Source organism: Lupinus angustifolius, chromosome LG09 (genome assembly GCF_001865875.1).
Source record: "Lupinus angustifolius cultivar Tanjil chromosome LG09, LupAngTanjil_v1.0, whole genome shotgun sequence".
NCBI classification, from domain to species: Eukaryota; Viridiplantae; Streptophyta; class Magnoliopsida; order Fabales; family Fabaceae; genus Lupinus; species Lupinus angustifolius.
Window position 1 is genome coordinate 154668 of NC_032017.1, and position 24692 is coordinate 179359.

The 24692-nt window shown below is 31.8% G+C and overlaps 4 protein-coding genes across 5 annotated transcripts; 3 read left to right on the forward strand and 1 right to left on the reverse strand.

Moving 5' to 3' along the window:
- Nucleotides 3794-4522, forward strand: LOC109356138 (F-box/LRR-repeat protein At4g14103-like). The gene has a single exon (XM_019599475.1). The coding sequence runs from the start codon at nucleotides 3794-3796 to the stop codon at nucleotides 4520-4522; it is 729 nt and encodes a 242-aa protein (XP_019455020.1).
- On the reverse strand, nucleotides 5736-9737 carry LOC109355861 (U11/U12 small nuclear ribonucleoprotein 35 kDa protein). 2 transcript variants are annotated; one of them, XM_019599113.1, is made up of 8 exons: nucleotides 9514-9737; nucleotides 9337-9434; nucleotides 8304-8319; nucleotides 7720-7790; nucleotides 7432-7522; nucleotides 7272-7347; nucleotides 6447-6525; nucleotides 5736-6183 (listed from the first exon to the last, which is right to left on the reverse strand). In XM_019599113.1, the coding sequence occupies exons 1-8, from the start codon at nucleotides 9656-9658 to the stop codon at nucleotides 5839-5841; spliced, it is 921 nt and encodes a 306-aa protein (XP_019454658.1). In that variant the 5' UTR covers nucleotides 9659-9737; the 3' UTR covers nucleotides 5736-5838. The 2 variants fall into 2 exon arrangements, with proteins under 2 accessions (XP_019454658.1, XP_019454657.1); XM_019599112.1 differs by having other exon boundaries at nucleotides 5737-6183; nucleotides 8268-8319.
- LOC109356139 lies at nucleotides 9731-22094 on the forward strand. The gene is made up of 4 exons (XM_019599476.1): nucleotides 9731-9848; nucleotides 10444-10470; nucleotides 20260-20534; nucleotides 21434-22094. Exons 1-4 carry the CDS (start codon nucleotides 9731-9733, stop codon nucleotides 22079-22081), a joined length of 1068 nt encoding a protein of 355 aa, XP_019455021.1. The 3' UTR covers nucleotides 22082-22094.
- Nucleotides 13248-17716, forward strand: LOC109357106. The gene is made up of 5 exons (XM_019600832.1): nucleotides 13248-13908; nucleotides 14021-14076; nucleotides 14204-15940; nucleotides 16509-16620; nucleotides 16856-17716. The coding sequence occupies exons 1-5, from the start codon at nucleotides 13761-13763 to the stop codon at nucleotides 17584-17586; spliced, it is 2784 nt and encodes a 927-aa protein (XP_019456377.1). The 5' UTR covers nucleotides 13248-13760; the 3' UTR covers nucleotides 17587-17716.

Consider the following 24692-nt stretch of genomic DNA (forward strand, 5'->3'; position numbering starts at 1 on the left):
ATGATAGAAGTTGAAGTTGGAAGATGCTTATACACATATATATACATACATATATATACATACATATAATATATATATATATATATATAATTAAGCATGTGATTTTAGCAAATAATATGAACACATTTTGGTTGTTGAAGTCTCTGCTTATGCCTAAGAAATGCTCCACTATGGTTGTAATATTGAAGTTATATTTTGCAAACATGGTCCATGCTTCACATCACTTTTTTATGGAAAAACGTGCATTATTTTTTTCTCTAAGAGAAAGAGAAAAAATGTGTTAGTGATGTAAGAGTTTAATATTATATAATAGTTTAAAATGTATGTATTTACAGTATAAAATTTTTTAGATCGTCAAACCATTATCTACTATTAATTTATATTATTTTAGTTTGAGAGTCAATAATGATTAATAAATCAATGATAGATAATTTGCTGATAGTATAAAAAACTCTTACTGTATACATATTAAATTCATTCTACAATACATAATTATTAATTAGTTAAGATTGGTAGACTTTTAAAGTTAAGAAATACAGAAATAAATTATGGATAATGTATTAGTTTTGATTGAATCTTTAAGATTATATAGTGAATAAATATTACATTTTTTTATTTGGGTATTACATAGAATGTAATATCTATACATTGATGATAATATAAATATTTTTATACAAAGTTAATTTATCATTCATTATTCACTTGTATTATTTCTATAAAATTCTTACTAGGTGGATATATTTGAAGTTAATAATGATAGAGTTGCTTTTGATATTCTTTATTCTGTATTAATGGGACCATGTTTCATTATTCCAGCTACTTTTGTTTTGTCGTTTTTGTTCTATATTAATGTATTACATGTTGAAGACATGATTATAAAGTAATTTATAATAATCACATGGTATGCATTACAGGTTTGTGTGATTATAAAATATAATTCTTCTTGAAATTATTAGATTCGATTTGATATTCAACATTCACATGCTTAAAGAAACATTTCAGCATTGACTATTAAGAAAATCCTCCATAAGAGTTGTTGCACAAAAACTATTTCAAAGAGGAAAGTCATAAAATTACCAGAGGTGTATGCAACCATTATTTTATAGGAATAAATTTTTTACAGGCCTCAAACATTTAATTATAGATAAATTTAATTAATGATTTCACCACCAAAAATTTCACTCCAACATTTATGGGACCTAAATAAAATTTTAGAAGTTAAAAAATTCACTCTAGACTTATTTGATAAACTTTTTAAAAGATGTGTAAAGTTTTCTCAAATATCAAGATATATGGATAGTAATGGGTCTAAATGGGTTCTGATAGTATCTTACCCAAATCCGCCATGTTACTTCATTTTTTGTCATAGACCCGTTCTGGAGCAATGTTGATATCCATTAAGTTTACTACCTGTGGGTCCTTGGATACCTAGTAGATCCTTGGGTATCTACAAATTCAAGCATAATGGTCCAAGTAAATCTAGTAAAATCATCTACTAAGGTAAGGAAATATTTGTAACCAAAAAAAGAGGGGACAACATAAGGACCCCATATGTTAGCATGAAGAATTTGAAAAGGCTTAATTGTTTCGGAAGTACTTGATGAAAAAGGGACTTTCTTTTGTCTAGAATAGTGACATATGTCACAAGGTTTTGAAGATCTAAAATTGGTGATAGAAGAAGGATATTGTTTATTGATAACATGCATAGCAAAATCAGAAATATGGCGTAGTCTTAAGTGCCATGAAACAAAATTAGTGCTAGAATTATTGTAAAAAGTAAAGGAACTTGGTTTGAAGACATGTCGTGTATGCAAGGTGAATAACCCTTGTTGAAGCCTAGCTGAATCAATCATCTTCTTGATATGGTTCTGCAAAATAAGACATTGATTCTTAGTAAATATCAAGTGACAATGTAAATCTTGAATCAGTTTATTGACAAAAATCAAGTTAACATGGAATTAGGAACATACAAAACATTGGTTAAGATAAAGGAGGTAGACAATTTTACAATTCCATATATGGAAGTAGATATCTTGCTACCATTGAGTAAATTGATAACCATTGGAGTTATGGTGTCATGTGTGATGAATTGTTTCACATCATAGGTGATGTGGTCTATGGCTCCAGTGCCCCAAGGAGCCACTGAAATCTTACATTACCTAAGTCATAGGATTGCACTGTGGTGTTGATGACAAAATTTGTAGTATTTGTAGTGTTGGCAACATGGTTTTGATCAACCTTAGCTTGATGCAGCATATCCAACAAACCTTGAACTTGTTCTTGGGTGAAGGTGTGATTGTAATTCTTTATAGGTGGAATGATTCTTGTTTCTGTATTGATATCTTCAACCTTGTCCAATGGAAAACCCATTGTGTTGTTTGCCATTCTATTGGATCTGTTAGATTGGAACCCTAGTGGGTATCCATGTTTTAGGAATCAAGTCTCAATGGTGTGTGGGTTCTTTGGCCATGAGTGCAGAATCTATTGATCTGGGATCTACCTACTCCACTAGTGAGCCTACCAACTCTCCCTCTATTCGAATCATTTCCTCTTCCTCTTCGATTTCTAGTGCTCCTAGATTGATAATCATGTCTAGAGTTTACTAACAGAATCTGTCATTTTGTTTCAATGTTGGGTAAGGTAGGATTTTCAAATTGTTCCTCTTACTGTATAAGCAATGAAAAGACTTTATTGATGTTGGGAAGAGGCTCTATTAACATAATTTGGGATCTTACTTGTGGAAATTGGTCACTCAAACCTGTTAGGAGCCTAATTGCATAATCTTGATCCCTATAAGCTTTCATTGATTCAACAGTACCATAAATACATGGTGTAGGACACTTACAAGTTCTTAGTGGCCTAAAGTTTTCAATTTCTTCCCATATAGACTTTAATTGGCTAAAAAATTCAGAAATAGTTAGGGTTCCTTGGCTTAGGTGACAAAATTCTAATTGCAATTTGGCTATATGAAAACCATCACCTTTTGAATACCCATCTTTCATATCTTTCCAGACGATAGAGACATTAACAATCCATAAAATTCGTGAGAGTATCATGTTATTGCATCTCACCCAGGGAATGTGAAGAGGATCATCTGATGGTGGCTTGGTCAGGCTTCCATCAATAAACTTCATCTTGTTCTTGGACTCGACGGCCATCTTGAATGCATGAGCCCAAGAATGGTAATTTCTCCCATTCAGCAAGGGGGTGATTAGAACAAGAGCCGAATTTTCACTGGAGTGCATAAAATATGGGTTTGAGGGATTTATGTTATGGTCCGGCATTATCTAGAGTTGTAGAGAGAGGAGAAGGTTATTGGAATAGTAAAGAGAGGAAAGACAAGGAAGAGGAGAAAAGAAGGGAGGTTAGTAATGAGAGCAATTGTTACTCTGATACCATCTTAACTTTGCAATAAGCCATCAATGGAAAAAAAGAAAGTTGTAGAGAAATCTTTTATTGCTTAAAATGAAAGTAATATGAATTGAATGAATTGCCATAATGAAGAAGAAGACTATATATCCTAAAAGAAGAAAGTGGTTAATAACTAACCCAACTAACCTAACTATATACTAACAAATAAGGTAAGAATGGTGCCTTGCATAAGAAGAAACCATTACTTTAACAATATACCCTAAAATAAATCTATATAAATAGATTAGATTAGATTAGATTAGATTTAGATAATATATCATATGAAATTAAAGATACATTCCTGATTATCCCAATCATATAGAACACTATAAATTCCTCTTGAATCATCCTAACCCTAATGAACAAAACCCATAAAATCACAATGGCAGAGACAGTAATCAATGATATTAACAATTTCTCAGATGATATTCTTTGTCACATTCTATCTTTTCTGCCAACCAAAGATGCTGTTGCAACCAGTGTTCTTTCAAAGAGGTTTAGACCACTATGGCTCTTTGCTCCTTCTATAAACTTCACTCAACCCAATGAAGACATTGGAAGTTGGGTAGTTTATTCAGTTATGCGTATGAGAGGTTTGAAACTACCTTTGAAAAGGTTTTGTCTTAAAATCAATGGTCCTATTTATGATGCTGATTCTTTTGATATTAGCACATGGGTTAATGGTGCAATACAACGTGGACTTGAGAATCTTGATCTTAGTCTAAGTTTATCACTTGATATTAATTTCCCACTTGGAAATATTCTTGGTAGCAAAACCCTAATGGTTCTTAAACTGAACAAGTTAAAAGTTGATAATGTTTTCATTGATGGGTTTCCATGTCTCAAAACCATGCATTTGGATGATGTTGTTTTCAAAGAACATAGACATCTTATGCACCTTCTTTCTGGGTGTCCAAATCTTGAGGAATTGCATGCAGTCAAACCAGTAGTTGAAGATGGTTATACTTTCAATCATGATGAAGAGTTTGAAGTTCAAAGTTTGCAAAATTTGGTTACAGTACGTGTTTCAATGGCTGATTGTATTCCAATGGAATGCATTCGTCAAGTAAAGTTTCTTGGTTTCAAAGAGGTATATCATCATCACCATTGAATTTTCATTAGTTTTGTCATTTATTATCATGTTTCGGTAAAGAATATGATTTATAATATATCATTTATGACGTCGTTCGAATCATGTAGCCAATCTCACCTATCGTAAGAAAGGTTTAGTTGTTATGTTGTTGTTATTCATTCTCATGTTTATATGTTTTCTTTGATTCAGGATTTTTCATTTTTTCAAGCTTCACCAGACTACAAGTTTACTTGCATGTTTAGTAATTTATCATTCCTCAAGTTTATTGTTAAGATCTATAACATGAATTGGTTTCTACAAGTACTCCAACATTGCCCAAATCTTCAATCTCTTGTGATTTTTAAGGTTTGGTTTTTTTAATCTTACACTTATTTAATATTTCTGTTTATTTATGGTTTCAAATATTGGAAACAGTCTTTTCCATTACAGGGTAAGGCTTAATTCGTACATCTATTATTCCAGATCTCATTAAGTGGCAGCCTCGTACATTGGGTTGTCTTTTTTTTCCGCCTTAATAATGATTCTTTATTGTATATTTTCCTAACAATTTATTTGATGTCTATTGTTACAAGGATGCTAATGTTAGTGATCATTACATGGATGAAAACATTGATGTGAAAAAGTGGCAGCTAGAGTTCACTCCTGAATGTCTTTCAACACATCTCAATCTATGCTCTTTTCATAACTTTAGAGGTTGGAAATGTGAGTTAGAGTTTGCAAAATATATTATGAAAAATGCAAAAGTTTTAGAGACCATGAAAATCTCAAGTCATAGATCCTCAAAACCACAAACAAAGCTTGAAATGGTTAAGAAATTATCTATGTATCCTAAGAGTTCTCCAACATGTGAACTTTCATTTGAGTGACAAGTTGTGGATATGATTTCTCAGAAGATCCAAAATTGTTTTTAATTAGTGTCTTTATGTGTAATTTCATAATGGTTTTGGTGATTTTGAAGGTTATGGACTTTTATTGTACACAAATCAAATAAAATACTTGTCCTTATTTCCTTGTGTGATACAAATTTTGAAAAAAAGATAGATTATTTTTCAATAATTAGATGATTCTTGCTCCTTCCATACTTAATGATGTTTCTTTGAAACTATATATGGTTAAAATTATTGTGCTTATACACAATCTTTGTAATATCATTGATCTTAAAAATAATTAAATAAATGAATAGTTGTTCAACATGTGAATTAAGGAAATATTGTGAAACTAAGTATAATCAACAGATTCCATTAACTATATAGTTTCAAATGTTACAAGCCAGTTTGAAGTGTCTTACTTACTCAGGTCTATTAACTTACTCAGAAAGGCACAACATGATGGTATTAGTCCTCATAAGAGGAATGGCGACGCCGATGAGAGTGTTCGTCTCTTTCTTTTCTCTTCTGAGAATGTCTCTCGGTTTCAGCGTTACTCCTGCGTCCGTGTTCTTTCTTAGATGAACTCCTGTCATGTTGGTGACCACCCCTCTCTTCGCTTCTCTCCAAAGAGCTCCTTCTCCGCGAGTGATCATCTCGGTGACTTGAATTCCTTCTGTGGTGCCGTTCTTCAATATTGTCCTCTGGGTTTTTGAGGTTACCATCATCCCGGTCCCTATCTTTAGAATCCCTTCTTCGGGAGTCTTTTTCCCTGTCCGAAATGCTATTTTCTCTCCGAGGGGGAGATGGGGCCTGTACATATATGTAAAGACAAATAAAAGAAATTAACAATAAAATCGTAATTTTCAAATTTTGGTTCGGAAGTGAATTACTGATTCATCAAAAGCAAGATTAAACAAGCAGAGATAAATAATGTGCCATGACCCATTTTTGCAAGGAACAATTCTTTTTCCATTAATAACTCAAACTATTTAAGAATGCAGATCAAGATTCTTACATGTTATATTACATGACACTTTCAAAATAGGATATGCTCAATGGTCAAACAACAATACCTGATTGCGCGACAGGTATCTTCCCTCGGGTGGAGGTGGGATGCCAAGCTTCTCGAGCTCCTCATACGGGATTGGTTTCCTGGTTACATGGTCAAACAAATACAGAGTTAATATAGCCGCCGTTAATGAACCGTAGCTATGCCATCAAGTTAACTAGCAGGGTCAAATTCAAGCAGTGTCACAAGCCAACTAATAGCATTTAGCCGAATGATAAATGGAGATATGTCATTTTATGTCTGCAATATGCTAATTAACTTCACTCCTTTTCACAGAACTTCTACAATGAAGAATTAAACAAATAACTTCTCTGTTAACAAAACCATAACTTCCTTCACTTATAGGCATTCAATGATCTTAGGATCTATATAACCTTCAAAACACGTCTAATAGTCATGTAAATCATATGCACATGCGCTGGTATAATACACTACTTGCAGCTGTGCATCATACATGGTAACATAAAACTGAATGAAACAACATGCCAGCCCCATTGCAATATCATAATATCTTGAAAACTTGCTGCTATGTAGCTGATTAATATGTGATAGAGCAATTTATATGGAGTTGTGATTTCCATCTTGAAAACCTTTCTACGTGTGCTTGATGTTATACATAGCCATTCCTAAGCCCAAATAAAAAGTGAAGGTTGTGTTAGACAGTCGACAACCAACATAAAACTTTGTCGAATCTCTACGATAAGTGATTGCAGACACTAATGGTTTGGCCAAGTTACATTGACTGCCTCTCTTGTTTAGCTGAACTAAATTATAAGAGATTTTCAGAAATAAGGAAATATATTGTGGATATAAGAGGATAGAAGTATACAAGGGTGCACGAAATGGCTTTTCTCTTCCACCAAAGCGAAGTTGTCCGGATTCTTTTTTGCCACCAAGACCACCACCTATTGGAGAGAACAGAGAGTCATCAGATGGCTTTGGCTCAAAGGGTAGAAATACAACATAAAGAATGAGTCACTTTAACCGACCTAGCCTTCTAGGAATCCACCCGGCCATCAACTTTTGTCTGTTATAGTCAACAATGATTTCATTATCATCAATAATTGCATGATGAGCATCCTGAAAATGAGAAAATTCAATGACTATCGGTAACATTAACATTTCATAAAAAGATATATTGTACAAGTAAGGTGAAGCCCAAATGATTTCTTTCGATTTTTGACCCATATGGCAGTAAAATCAGCTGTACCATATATGCATAAAAAGCTTCCTTTTATTGAATTAAAACTAAACAAATTTTTAACATGTCGCTGTACCATATATGCATGTCGCATCTCCCTGTTTGTTTCGTATTCAACAAATGCATAACCACGAGAAGCTCCGGTAACTGCAACCAAAAAGAAATAATCAAACGTAAAATCTTCAATTGTATTGCTTGAGAATACTATGGCCAAAAGAGTAATTAAAAACTTATATAGTTCAAAAGAGCATATACAAACAATTGTGAACCCATTGGCAGGGGATTAACACAAACTCAGATTGTTACACAAGTACACAATCTACAAGTAAAGGGCGGTCCGGTGCACGAGGCTCCCACCTAGTGGGTCTAGGGAGGGTAGATATATACAGTCTTACCCTCACAAGTATAGAGGTTGTTTCTAGAATTTGACCTCAGCACTTGCAGGTCACAAAGCGGACAACCTTACTTTTGCACCGAGGCTCACCCTCGAAGTACACAATCAGCTAAGTACCCAATCATATTGATCATTTGATAAGCATGTTCAATATGAAATACCATTTCTACAAAATATTTTTCGAAACACACAATTTGATGCATTGACTAAGATAAGCCAAAGAAGGATACCAATGTCCCGGACCAAGCGTAAGCTTTTGATATGACCATATTTGCTCATAAACTGAAAGACAACAACCAAAAATTCCATCAGTACATGATTTAGGATATCCAAGAAGTTACTTAAGATTAAAGCCATAAAATGAGGTAGTATAAGAAGAAACGGCACTATCATCTAAACATTGATCGGATTCAGGAGTACTTTTATTTACTTTGTATTTAATCTGTCCTTCCATATCCTCCATCAATTCTGAACTCTTAAATCAAATAATGTTATTGTCCTTAAATTCATTCCATGAAGAAACTCACAAGCTTAAAGGAATGAAATTGAGTTCCAGAATATGATTTCAACTAATACAAGCTCTATGCTCCTTCCATACACTCACTAATCCATTGTTTGTGCAGATTGCAGACAGGATCAGAATTTAACCCTATCCTTCTAATACAAATTTCTCAGTAAAAATCAAATATACATTAACTAAATCAAAATACATTTGAACAATTTTCTTCTTATTTATCATATAAACAAGGCTCAAAGACAAAAGAACTGGTTAATGAAAATAAGGCTAAAGCTGCAAAATTACAAAAAAAGTGAAAAACAACAAAACTGAAATTCATCTTTTTGAGAAGCTATAAAAAAAAACAGGCGGGTCCAGTGCACACGGCTCTCACTTAGTGGGGTCTGGAGAGGGTAAATGTATGCGGTCTTACCCCGCAAGCAGAGAGGTTGTTTCCAGTATTTGAACTCGTAACTTCATAGTCACTAAGCAACAAACCTTACCGTTGTTAAGCTATATGCATCAGCTTATTAAAAAATCATTTTAGTCAAAAATCAACTTTGTAAAAACACTTTTTTATAAGCCTAAACAAACATACCCTGTAAAACTGGAGAGAAAAAAAACCTAAAATTCAAAGTTTTTTTATCAAAGCTATATTTTTCAGCATCTAAAAAAATCAAAATTTTAAGCCTAAACATGTTACCCCTTAAAATACCCAAAACCAAAATCAATTTTTTTTCAGAATCACCTTATTTTAAAAGTATAAACAAGCAAGCCCTTAAGAAAAACAGAAAATCATATACCTGATGGATAATTTGTTCAGTAGTTAGGTGATTGAGACGACCAACAAAGACAGTGCAGTAAGGATCCATTGTAGCTTTAGAATCACCATGTGGGTCATCTGCAAAAAAATTAATTTTTTATTTACTGAAATTTATAATGAAATAAAAATGAAAATGAAAATGGATATAGTTACAAACATAGTGAAAGTTTTTGACAAAGATGAGCACGATGAATAGCTTTGTCATGAGGAACAATATCAGTTCCATCAATGCTTCCAGCTTGAATTGGATGATAAGAATTTGCATAGAAAATTGAATTTAATTTTCTTGATTTTGTATCCATCACATTTCACTTTACTCTTATATATAAATATAAATATAAAAGGGGTGAAATGAATTATGAATTTATTTAGAGATGGTTGGAAATGTTCTTGTGAATCATAGGGCTAAATGGATTGGGCTTGTGGAAATTGATGCATTCCTCTATCATCCAAGGTTAAATCTTGTACCAATTCATAAAATCATGTTTTTATGTACAAATAATCTAAAGAAAGTGTGGGATTTTATGTTTTATGATAACCAATGTTTAGGGTTTTGAAAGAGAAGAGGATATCAAATTTCACTTGTATTACACATTAGAATTAGGGATGGCAAAAAACATCTACACGCACATAAAACCTACACGGGTATGGGTCATAAATGACTACTCGTAAATTTTACAAATGAGCTTTTAAAATATTCGTTGAATATACGGGTGAGCATGAGTATTACTCATGTTCACGGGTACTCATTATTTATGTTATTTATGTGATTATTATATTACCTTTAATTAAAATAGAGAGTACATTACCCTAACTTTCACTTACACTATATACATGGCTTGCTTTTATTTTGTTTATATTTTTTTACTTGGTTTATGTTTATCTACCTTGTTTACATCTTTTATTAAATTAAATGGCGAAACACCTACAAATACCATTACATGTGTAGACATATAGATATCTTGCAAAGAAAAAAAAAATTTCTCGAGGAATAGAATAGCAAATACATAAATAGAAAACCTCAATCCTAATTATAGATTTAACATTTTTACTAAATATTAAAATCAAAAGATACAAAATAATTAAGTTTCATCTTATGCAAAATATAATAGAAGTCAGAAGTTAGAAATTCATTGATAATGCAGGAAATTTGTGCGTATTCATTGTACCTGCGAGTACTTAGAAATACCTGTAAAAAAACCACACGTGAGTACTCACGGATATGGGCGAGCATGAATAAGTGTAACATTTTTTTAGATTATCAATCAATTAAACATAAATCAAACATTCTCCCATATAACCTACTTAAAATGACATGTGTCCCTCCAAATATTTTAAAATTATAACTCATAAAATCTAGTTTTATGCATCACATTCTAGTATTTGACGGTACTAAATTCTACAGTACTGAAAAGAATCTAAACCCAATTAAACATCATTAATATACAACTTCAACTTCTAAGGTAGTCAAGAGCAACTATACTGGTTGTTCAATGAGATAAGAATATTTGTACTCTGTTATCGACTATATCATTCTTATTTCTTGATTTTTATTCTTATATATTTGTCGGGTGTAGCATAGGATACAAGTTCCTAAAGGAATATATTATGCTCTTTTTTAATTAACACTCATCATTATAGTTATTTATAAAAAGGTAAGGGTTTAAATCAAAAACTGAATAAAAATCGAACAAAAATCAAATAAAAATTAGAACTTTATCCTAAGGACCATAACCTCAACCCACATCCCCATTCCACATCTAAGAAAACAAACTAAGAGTACCAATACAATAGAAGTGACACAAATCACTATTTTTAAATTTATAATATATTATATACATCATAGTCCAATACAAACTTTGTAGTTTGTATTCGACTATTCTTCAATTATTACTCTAACGTTTCCGATTTTAAGAGCTAAAGTCACTTGAAACTTTTGCATTCCAATTAGAATTAAATGTAACACAATTACCTCGTGCACCTTGTGTCTTTTTTCTATAAGACTTGATTTTAACCCCAAAGATCTTAACATAACTAATCCCTTTTAATATTATTATGATAAAATTTGGACACTTTTTATATTCATGGGTCTAATCACTTGAAAGATAAATCCTTTTAGTATATATATCACAAACTATTAGTTTCGAAAAGGTGGTAATCCTTTACTTTTATAGTGGAACGATAATTGGTAAATAATAATTTATTTTGCTTTCATCATTACACGATTTTCCAAACTTTCATATAACCATAGGCCACAATTCTTTGTTCTCTCACTTTGCATAAATATTTTCACATTATTTTATCTTTCTCACTGTTTTGCTTATTTTTTGGGAGATGGGTTCACCAAACATCACGTCAAACTTTTAACATTTTATATTAACAGAATATACGATCTATTTACTTATATAATGATATAAACACCAAAATTAAAAGAATTTCCTATTAATTAAGAAACAATAAAGGATTTGATGTGACACTAAACTCATAGTTTACACTTTACAAGATATTCTATTCATTTTAATTACTATAATTGAGTTTTCTAAGTAAAAAGTTTAATCTAATATATCAATTACTAACATAAAATATTATTATAAAGTGTCAATGGAGTTGATTTTATAAATAAACGTATATAGACAAAAGTCAAAAACTAAATTTAAAAATGAAAAATAAAATCACCAAGAGGAAAAAGTGACTTTTTAACTAAAAAAAAAGAGGAAAAGTTTGGTATGATTAGTTTCCTTTTTCAACAGTATTTCAAGTTCAAGTTGGCAGTGATTTTTGCTGTTTGAATGAAAAACAAAATCACAATTACGAAATCATTCTCATTTGGTAAGGCATAGTACTTTTCAATACTGTCTTGTCCTGAACTGGAAAATAAGAGAACAAAATAGTTGCACCAAAAGGAAGGAAACTATCAATTTTATTAAGTTTTTAATCCCAAAAAATTATGGGTTTTTTTTTAATTTTAGTCTTTGTAGTTTTTTTGTTTGTTTTCAGCTTCTAAATTTTAAAATATTTTCTTCTATTTCTTATTATTAATTACATAGATGTGAAAATCGATAAACCAATTCGTATATCAATTTGATACAACAATTATATCGATCATGCAATCATATTGATGAAACTGACTAAATCTGTTTGTTTACTAATTAGAATATTTATCAATGATAAAATTACATGTTATCATTTAACTTAAGATAGGGACTAAAGTAAAATATTTTAAAATTGTAAAGACTTGTTGAGTATTTCGAGTATGAATGAAGAAGTCATAAGTTATAGAGCATATAAGTGGGTGAACTCATAGATCTAATACCTTAAGGTTTTGGGTCAAGATGTAGTCTCAAACTCATTTATATGTTTTTTCAGCCCATTGAAAAATGTTATAGCCGATGGATGAAGATCCATGAGTATCAGAGTTGATGATTCGACGACTCAATCGAGTATTGAAGCGACAAGTGATTGATAGATCCATGAGCAATTATTGTGTCAAGTAGTACATGTTTGATTCCCCTTAAGCAAGGTATCGGGTTCGAGTCTTGTTGATGAAAAAATATCTATTGAAAGAGTTAACCCCACGTACCTGTGGATGTTCCCGACTTGGACATGATTGTCTCCGGTGTGAGGATACATATAAGAAACAAAAAAATAATTGCAATATAAGAGAGCGTGACAGAACCTGTGATGTTAAAACGCGCGTGACATAAATAATGGAGATTTGAAAAGTGAAAAGTGAACACAACAGAAGACAGACGTAGACACAACGTTACCCAACAAAACAAACCTCTGTTGCTATTGACCAATGCTACCATGCGCACGCGGTGTTCACTTTTGTCTCTTTCACCTTATCCTACGCACCCTCATTCACTTCTCTTACAAAACAACAGCAACAAAGCTTCTTCATTTTCTCATACTTCTCTTTTTGTATAACCTTTGTTTTTTTCTATTTGTATCTTCTTTTCTTAATGATCCTTCTTTGTTTTTAACCATCATCAACTTTTCCTTTCTACCTCGTAGCTTGTTCCCATATCTTTCATGTGTCACATTATTGTAATGTGTTTCATCAACTGAATTATGTGTCTTTTGGGTGTTCTGATTCCAAAACAGGTACCATTTTTGGAATTAAAAGATGGGTTCTTTTCATTTTTCTGAGTTGATGAGGGAATGTGAAGTTGAGAAAGAGAGAGAGAGATTGTAAGAGCTGAAGAAAAATTGGTTTTTTCCTTTTGGGTTAGTGATGGAATGTGAAGTTGAGGCCTAAAAATTTGTTTTTTTTCCTTTTAGAGTTGAAAAATTGTTTTTTTTTTTCATTTTTTGTGTTTGCTTTAAAATTTTAGAACAATATAGAGAGAAGTGTATTTGTTGAAGAAGCTGGTTTTGTCATTGTTTTTGGAAAGTGTTGCAAAAATGAATGATTCTACAGTGAAGAATTTGGCCATCATAGAGAAGAAAGCACATAAACCAGGTGGTTGTGTTGGCATTTTCTTTCAGCTCTTTGAATGGAAGAGAAAGCTAGCAAAGAAAAAGCTTTTCTCCAAGAAACTTTTACTTCCTGGTTAGTTTGTAATTAGTATCCACATATATTTGACTTGAATTGCATTTCTTCATTGGTTTGTGGAAACTGATGTTATTTGTTTGGATCTTCTTGTTTGTTGAGTTTATATCAGCTCGTGCGAAAAAGTTTAATGGAGATGAAAAAATGACAAATGCCAAGCTCCATTTGGTAAGTTTTTTTATGTGCTTTATGAGAGTTTTTGTTATGGTTTTTGATTTGGGTTGTCTTTGATGTTTAGAACTTGGAAATTTTGTTTGTTTGGGTATTGTGGTTATGTTTATTTTTCCAATTGTAGATTACTAATGAGAATAGTGGAGGTTTCCCAAGTGGTAGAAAATGCGGGAATCGTAGGTCAAATGTAGACGAAAAGAGTGAAATGCAAGCTCCGGGTCTTGTAGCTAGGTTGATGGGTTTAGAATATGTTCCGGCTGTGCAACAATACAAGTCCAAGAAAGCTTTGGTTTCTGGTAGTGGTAGTGATGAGGAGAAGGAGGTTTTAGGTGATAATTGTCGATCGGATAGACAAGGTGTGGATTTGGAAGTGGGGATAGTAAAACATGATTCAAGACCTCAGAAGCTTCAGAAAATCGGGACGTGTGAGAAAATGGCAGTGACTAGGTTTGGAGCAGAAGCCCTGCAAATTAAGAGTGTTCTATCACGAGCGAAGAAGAATAATCATCCAAAGCTTGCTTCTCCTTTGAAGAGTCCAAGAATTAATTCCGGAAAGAGTGCCTCTCGAAGCTCTCGGTTAATTGGAGCAGCTACCAAACTTTTGGAACCTGGACTGCAAGCTAGAGGCAGAGCTAAAGATTGTCTTACATATCCTGCTTCCGTGTATCCTCCGAGGACTGGCATTGTAACCAATGGTGTTGGGACAAGCTCAGCAGTTATAGAAAATCAATCTTGTTACAACGCCACCACAGCCAAGACTTCAATCGGGCACACTTCTTGCAAAAATTGTGGTAATTTTCTTGATGTTGTTGACTGCAAGCCTGAGTTTGAGAGACGGCCAGCTGTTCCTCCGGCTATTGTCTCAGACACGACCGCTCCTAACTCTATGGCATCACCTCAGAAGAAGGGAAGGGCATTCACTTCCTCTCATGATCTAGAAAGAGATATCGTTCTCCTGAGAAGTAAGGAGAAGATCATATCTGTTGTTACTGAAGACGAGGGAAAAAGTAATACACAAGTGCAACAGTGTTGTAATGTATCCGCTACCAGAAGAATGCCGATGCCTCGTGAAAGTCCAGCTACATGGAATTCATCACACCAGCCGTTTAGGACCCAAGAAAACATGCTACGCAGTGAAAGACTTTCGTCTGGATCAACAATGAGTAATATGCAAATAAAAAGAGTATCACCATCTATGAGTGGCACTAAAGATTTTGTTGCTTTTAATAGAAACCTTAGTGGTCGAACAAGGATGAGGTCACCTACGAAAATGGATAGTTCCAAATTTGACATGGAGAAAAAACCTTGTAATAGACAGCATAGTTCATTGTCTCATGTAAGGACTTTAGAGAGGAAAAGAAGGACCCCAAATGTCACACAAGTTGAAGGTACAGCTTCCGTTAATTCAATTGGTGTGAAACCGAGAAATCTTCATTGTGAAAGGAGGGACTTTGATGGTTCCTCCATGAACAGTTCTAATGTCAAAAGTAAACAAGGTGGCCGGGAAAAAACAATTAAGGTTGATGACAAGAAGATAAACGAGGTAGTTTCATTTACATTTAACTCCCCGATGAAGCAAAAGCTCGGAATACCTTCCGAGAAGGAAGATACAAGCAACAATAATGAGAGGAATAATACATTTTCCCAAAGGCCTTCAACCTTGAGAATTGATGATCTAGGTGCCTTTTTAGAACAGAAATTGAAGGAATTAACCTCTCAAGAAGATGACGAACTGGCCACAGGTGCTCCGCCAAAAAAGTCAAGTGCCGTGATTCTTCAAGAGCTGATATCGGCTCTAGGTTCAGAGCAACTGCTCTGTCATGATGATCATCATATGCTCAATGAAAATGCTGGTCTTCATGTAAGTCTTCTCTTTCCGTATTGTCTCATAACACATGCAGCTTCTTCTATGATAAATAGGTTAACTGCATAGAGAAACTGAAAGTTCTATGTGTTTGTACTCTAGTTGTATTTGACATGACATGCATATGATACTATTTGTTGGAGCGAGATATTTCCATTGCATCGTATAAATGGAAGTTGGCAGAGAATGCATAAAGGACATCTAAACGAATGCCCGGAGATATTTGACACGAGCCTTAAAGTTAGCATTTTCTTTCTTTTTATTTCGGCGTGTAAGTGTTTGTCTAATGAAGGTTAACAAACATGAAAGATGTATTTTCATAAGTCTTGCACATTTGATCCAATTTCATGGTTAAATTAGTTTCATGGGTTGTTAATTTTCAAATTTTGACTACATCATTATAAAATGAATAATGTTTCCTAAAGTTGAATTTAATTAGAGCCATTTGAGCTTTTTTATCCTCAGTTTGAACATGATCTCTTTAATTGTAATATTATGTAATTAGTTGAAAATTGCATTCTGAGAATTATATCTGAAATTATCTTTTTGTTTCTACTCCTACCAGTATGGGGCAAAACAAGATAGGTTGTCGGGAGCCTCTTGTAATGGAAATCATCTCAGCCCTGGATCGGTTCTGGAAGCTTCCTTTTCGTCTAGTAGTCTGGATGAATGCTCGGGTAATGTTGAATTAAAAAAATTGTGATTATGGACCCAAAAAACAATGATTTCTAATGTCGATCTATTCGAGGACAAAACTTAAGTGCTGTTCTTCGGGTGCCTGTGGCGTTGTTCTTCAATAAAAGTACAGGATGTGTAACACAAGTGTTGCACCTAAGTTTTGTCCTTTATTTAAATCCTTCTGTTTTTTCGGCCAAGTTCTCATGTTGTCTGCGATTCTTGATTTAATTTCAGGGCATGGTTTTCACCCCGACTCCACGAGTTCCTTATACAATCAAATGGAACATTTGAAATATGATTACGAGCTTTTAGATTCTGCAACATCCTTTAACAAACATAGGATATGTTGTCAGAAACTGACTGATCTTGTCAACCAAATTCCCAAGGCATTACGAAGTTTATATTCTTCTGGGACAAGATTGACAACAAGCAAGCTCACTCATATGAAAGATGTTATCTTGAATGCCGAATTAGTGTTTGGATTATCCACCAACCACAGCGACGATGAACTGCCACAACTTCTAATTTCACGGTTTCTCTTCGATGAACTTGACAACATGGTCGATGATGCCACATTTACAGATTTTAATCTCTTTGTTGGATGTGATGATGATTCTGAACAGCGGAAGGAGCTAAAGGGGTTTCTCTTCGACTGTGTCATAGAATATCTAGAATCTAACTGCTGCCGATATTCTAACTGTGGATTCAAAGCATGGACGAAACTATCATTGTGCGCGAAACCCGAGATATTAGCTCGAGAGGTCACGACGGAGATGAAGAAATGGACATGTATGGTTGGGATGATGCCGGATGAAATAATAGAATGGGAGATGAGTCATTCCTTAGGGAAATGGACTAACTTTGATATTGAAGCATTTGAGGTTGGTGTTGATATACTTGAAATTTTGGTTGATGAAATTGTTGAAGACTTTGTAGGTTGCAATTTGGGTTCTATATGTTTATAATATTGTTCTTAAAGTTGGTCATGCAATATCTAACCACTCATTTCTATGATGTAAGAATCAACAAGGTGTATTTTTTTTGTGCAAATGGGACTATGGTATTTCCAATTGAGGCATCTTTTGATTAGTGGTATCTCTAATGTATTGTAGTTTTTTCAGGATGATCTATATCAAAGAGATTCAACAAAATTTTACGTTTGTTGTCATCTGTCTAACACAACTTTTACATTTAATCCTGACTTAGGACCGTCTATGTAGAACCCAAATCCTCTATACAAAAAGTTTTCTATGCCTTTATACCAACCCAGAAGGATTTTGCCTAGTAATATATAACACATCTTATCTAATTTCTCATTAATCTAACACATTTAGGTATTTGGCAAAATATTATTGAGTTGATATAGAGATATAAAAACTTTTGGTATAGAAGATTTGGATTCGTGTATATATAAGATCAAACATATATAAACATTTTAATTATTAATATATATAAAATTAAGATTTTGTTATCTTTCACACATAAGGTTGAGTTTAAGACACCAAAAAATAGATAAGTTGCATTGGAAAGCCAAGAAGACAAGTATTTATTTATTTATTTAATTATAACAAATTGCAAGGCAACATTCAGAAATTCTTATAAATTTGAACCTCATTAATTTAAGGTGCCTTATTAGGCCACTAGCTTATAAAAGGGTGGAATGTTGGGACAGCTGTTACCATACATATACATTAATCAGAAAAAAAATAAAATGAATGCATCGATAATGTATGAGTTTTATATATTGTAACTGTATCATCTATTATTCACATTTTATCATCATCGATTTTTCAAAAAATGTATTACAAATAAATGGTAGATTATATACTAACTTTGTATAAATCTTTATATTGATATTACACCGACATTACACTCTACATTAATTTGGTAAAGATATTCCTTCCCATGTTTACCTTGCTTTATTAGGGAATCACTTGAAATGCTGTTGACAATTTAAGTGAGGATATTGGAACTTGTACATATACACACTTTTTGTTAAGCATTGACAAATTTGTAAGTTAAAAAACAAAAATTATGATTGGTTAATGAAAAGTGTGATTAGACAGTGTAAATAACTTCACTTTCACAACTCATGTGTATCACAAGATAAAAAAACAATAAATTATTTTTTCCAACAATTTTTAATATGAGTTCCTATTAAATTACTTAAACAATGTCCTAAAAACACATACGGGATACAATTACTCTAGGAAATAAGTTGAAAAAAACTTGTTTTATATCTTAGTCATCAATTCTATGAAAATATAATAGTTTAAATACTGATTAATTCAAATCATATAAACTATTAGATTTTTGTAGAATGAATAACTAAGATGTGAACTTTTTTCTTTAAATTTACACATGAAGTAGGTGGCCTCTCGTAGTTTACAATAAGGCAAATAAAAACCGTAACTAGTGGAGCTGTAACATGGCACATAATGGGGTGAGCACCATTTTTGAAGAAACTTTGTTCACGCAACTCATCATACCAAAAGTCAATTCAATAACTCTGTGTCAAAAATCAGTAACTAACTCATTTCGGGGTACACTCTCAATAAGTATTGCTTTCTCGAACCCTTAATGTTTTGAACTTTTTGGAAATATAGTAGAACCTTTATCAATATACTAACACTTTATTGGTAAGAAAAATCATTTATATGTATTCCAATTATTAATAAGACATTCTTGTTGTGGGAAAAAATATCTATTTACACTTTTATGGTCACTATACTAAGAGTTATGTTAGTTAATACAAGGTGTGAAATATTAAGTGTGTGAGCTTGTATTCAAATGCTGATTATTGCACTCTCCCCAATCATTAAAAAGTTGTCTACCATAACCAAAAAAAAGTTGTCTACCAATATTTTTTTTCCCAATTTTATGTTAATTTTATTTTTTAGGAAAAGTTTATTTCACTTTTATTATATTTTAGTAATGAATAAATTGATATCAATTTGAGAAATATGTATTTTTCAAACATTGGGAAAGTGCATGTGCCTTACTATTTGCAGGAGAATATAACACTTTCTCTTAATTTTGTTGTGAAATATATATAACTTTTTATAGATAGTTTGTTATAAATGTTATTTGAATTTTTTCTTATTAAAATTGATATTTACCTATTTATTTTATCCATGCTTATGTTGAGTATATTTTTTGCCATTAAGTAAATATTGCTTTAGAAACAATTTTTCTAAAAAATCTTCATGAATAATTAAAGTTGCTAATAAAGAGAGCTACCCATGTAGCAACTTGTGTTCAAAGTGATCATAAATGACTTTTTCTTTAGATTTAAATGAAGCATCTTCTTCATCTCTTGCGTTGTCATTTTTGTATTTTCTAAATGGATCATAAACAATCTCTTCAAGTTTCAAAACCTTTCACCCGAAATATACACCATGTCTATCACATAATATTCTATATGATTGCTATATCACTAGGATCAATAGTTATAATTTCAACTTTATGCTTTTTTAACCTAAGTTCTAGTTTACATGCCATTATGTATCCCGTGACAATCCCTTTCAAAACTTTACTTCCATCACCACCATCATTATCGTTGTCGCAATTATCGATAACACCACCTTTGTTGCAGTCGTCATCACCGCCACCACCACATCAAGTATTACTCTCTTCAGAATCTTTGGAGACATCCATTTTGCATAACATGACCGACCAAGAGTTGTTCCTTAAAGCATCTATGGTTGGAGGAAATGATGATTTCACTAACAAGACAACCCCAAAGGTTGCTTTCATGTTCTTGATCAAAGGTAAACTACCCTTAGCTCCATTGTGGGAGAAATTCTTCAAAGGACATGAAGGATTTTACAACATTTACTTGCACCAAGATCCTTCTTACAAAGACAACGTGCATGAAGATTCTGCTTTCTATGGAAGAAAAATTCCTAGCCAGGTTAGCTTGCTTTACCTTATATGACTCTAAATTACACTCTTGATCAGGTGAGTTTGACGAAACGGTTAAATTGTTACTTAGTAACCATAAGATTATAAGTTCAAATTCTGAAAACAACTTCTCCGCTTGTAAAGACAAGACTGTGTATATATTTATCCTTCCTAAAGATCACTTTGCTATGTGCTCGGGATTTAGATAAATTTAATTTTAGAACCCAACACAAATTATTATAGTTTTTCAATTAACTTGTCATGATAAGCTAGTATAATTAGGTTAGTAACGGTTTAGATTGTTAGCATAAGGTCATAATAAGTTAAAATAATGTTGCTACCATTGTAAAAAAAGAAGTTGTGACGGTGTTATTTTGTAGATTATCTCATGTGGTTTACAACTTGTCAATTCATCTCCATATATAGGGAAGCAAAAGTTATTATTCTTAACTTCAAAATTTAGAGAATTATGTGAAAATAGGGAGATCATTTGATTTTTTTAGAACTAAAAAAGTAAAGTGCAATTTATCTTCCTTTTACAATATGCTTGGATGATAAAGAGATCTATTATCTTATATTATTATGAGCTAATAAAAATATATCATGTTAATTAAAAATTCATCATTTTTTGTTGTTTTTGTTTTATTATCATTCATCCGATACAACATATAAGATATGATCTGAGACAATAGATTTATGTTCGGGTGAATGACCCCGTCATAAACACACCATTCGTGGATATGATAGTTTTTTTTGTTGGTTTTTTTTCTTCATAAAGGTTTAAAGAGCACGTACCCTATTATTTGCATGATAAATGGAATTTTTTTAGGTTACATTAAACATATGTTATTGAATTAAGAGAAACTATAACATATGGATCTAGAATTTAATATTTTCTTTCATTTGCAGCATGTTATATGGGGTACATCATCAATGATCGATGCTGAAAGACGTCTTCTAGCAAATGCACTTTTAGACTTCTCCAATCAACATTTCGTGCTTCTTTCAGAATCATGCATTCCATTATTTGGCTTCAAAACCATATACACATATCTCATGAACTCAAACCTTAGCTATGTACAATCATTTCATGACCCAACAAAAGATTGCATGGGAAGGTACAACCCAAAAATGTCACCAACAATTAATATAACAAATTGGAGAAAAGGATCTCAATGGTTTGAATTACACCGTGACTTAGCTATTAACATTGTTCATGACACAAAATATTATCCTATGTTTAAGAATTATTGTCTTCCAAGATGCTATAGTGATGAACATTATATACCAACACTAGTGCATATTTTGTACCCTCAATTGAACTCTAATCGTAGCATTACTTGGGTAGATTGGTCAATTAGGGGTCCACATCCTCGAAGATATGTGTGGGATGATATAACTAATGAGGTTATGAGCCAAATAAGATTTGGATCAAAATGTGTTTATAATGGGAACACTACTAATATATGTTTCCTTTTTGGAAGAAAGTTTCATCCTAACACATTGGAGCCTTTATTAAGAATGTCTCCCTCTTTGCTTGGTGATTATTATCCTTAGATCTTAAGGGTTTAATTTTCGACGGAAAGAAGAGAAAGGTTCGAAGTCATCTTATCATAAATGTATTTAATAGTTCTGAAGTCTTTCATTTTCATTCTTCCTTGTTTAAAGCTCAACTCGTAAATCAGAACTAAAGGATTGAGATTGTTTTTAGTTTTTATTAGGAATTTATTAACCTATCATTCATGATTTTGTCTATGATGATAATTTTTGTACATGAAATTATTTTAGTCTTCATATATGTAATAAGGATAATGAGTTGTCCACAACATATGATTGGTAGAAACTTGATTGGACACAATAACTTTATGTTAATGGATGGAAGATGAAGAGTGATTTTACATCAACATTTATCACAATTGAAAGGATGTTTTATAGTGATTCCATTAAAGTTTAATTAATATACTCAAATTTATAGCTAGAGAATTATGCACTACTTAGATTTGAAAAGAAAATTGGAAGAAAAAAGGTGTAAAGAAAGATGAAGGAAGAATATAGAAAATGAGAACTTATAGGAGATAGAAATAAATGTATAAAAGAGATAAAAATATGTGTTTAAAAGTCAAGTATAAAAAAGATAAAAATAAGTGAACCTCATATTATTCATATAGAATACATTATTTTTATGTTTCACCATTAGAGGTAAGTTAATTATGACAACTTGACAAGTCTAGTTGAGTATAACTTGTAGTTCACATTAATTTAATTTCAATATAACATAAATGAGATAATTGTATTTGGACAAGCTACTTTAAATGTATTTGCATCTTAGAATCTATGAAGGAAGATGTTAATTTTGTTTGGTACTATTAAGGGAAAAAGATAAGGAGCTAATCTATTTTTAGTGCATAATAGTCATTTTCAACAAGTGTCGTTTACGAGAATTAAACATTTGACATTTTAATTATCATAGTGTTTAGTAGAGTTTTACACTACTAGACCAACACATTATTGGTATTTTGATATTTATTTATTAATAAATATAATGATTACAATTGTTTAAAATTATTTAATATATTTAATAATTTAGACTCATGCATTTCAATTAAAATATAGGAGCACAACCTTAATACTTATAAGAAAAATATATGGACTGACACCGTACGAATTTTATATACTTTCATTGCATGATTCATCATTCATATTTTATCATCGTTAACTCTTTAAAAAAATGTAATATAAATTAATAATAAACGATATATTAACTGTAGATGCATGTATATTACACTCATAATTATAATAGTTATTACATGGAATTACAGAAGCAAAACCCCACAGCATATTATTTAAATACTGTAGAAAAACAACAATGGATTTCAAATTGCCTAGGTAGTAGTCATTATTAAATTCCAAAGTATTAATTTCATTGCTTTAAGTTACTTCGTTAAAATGCATATTACCTTTTGTGTAGACGTTGACTTCCTCCATTAATATGAGCTTTATTTTAACCTATGCCCTATTAAATAATAAATATCGTTTTAATTTGTGGAATGTTTAAGTCTTAATTTAGATTTGAGTCAACACTTTTACATGCATGCATGATTATAATTGCTTCTTTGCCAAGTTTTGTATTATTTGAGTCTCACACATTTTTTTGTTTCAGCACAAATATAGGCACAAAACTGGTACTAGCATGTTACTAACTCCTCAAATGCAGAACCACATTAGTCACGTTTATAATTATGAAGAACTTACTTAAAATCCAAGTTCGAATATCAATGCATTTAGTTCAATGATTTAAATAAAAATGCTATGTTCTTTCCCATGTTTACTTGCTTGGTTCAGTAGCCATATCCTCGTTGGCTTGTTGGAATCACATGTTTCTCCATTCACAACTCATTCAACCCCAACTATACTTAATTCATGTCAAAGTATAGATATTGTTTTTCTGGATTTGAACTCGTGATATATAGGGTATAAGACACACAATTTTATCGATGCTAAGGCTTACTCTGTTGTCAAGTGACGTGGATACATTTTTATTAGTTTTTTAACATTAGTATAATATATGTATATTTAATTTCATTATTATGCAATTTAATTACTGAAACATCCGATTAAACCATAATATTACTATACCAATATATTTAATTAAAAAATATGACTAATAATATCATTGCACCAATAATATCCGTAATCAGAGGAGCTACCACATGCCAAAACTTCTTGATGAACCCCTTTTTATTTGTTCACGCAATGCTTCAAAGCATATAATCACTTCCTTAATATTATATTTTAATAAGAAACCACTTCCTTAATTGTGTCACAAAAACCGTGAATATCGAGAAGAACAAACCAATAATCCTTAATTGTGTCACCACTTTTTTGTTTCTTCAAAATTGACTAAACTCGTTTTAATAAAAAAATATAAAACGTAATTGAAAACATTGAGTAATTCACTTAACCCGTTACTATGATTTACTAAATTAATAATAATTAATAGTAGACTTTAATTATGGCCTCAAATAATTAAAGTCCTTTAGCACTAACACAAAATAAGTTATCAGAAAGTGCACCAAACTAAGCAATGTGAGTATGAAAGCTACATATACCAATTTTGAGATTTGAATGAAATCATCTTATTGATCCATTTCTTAATCATTTAGCTCTT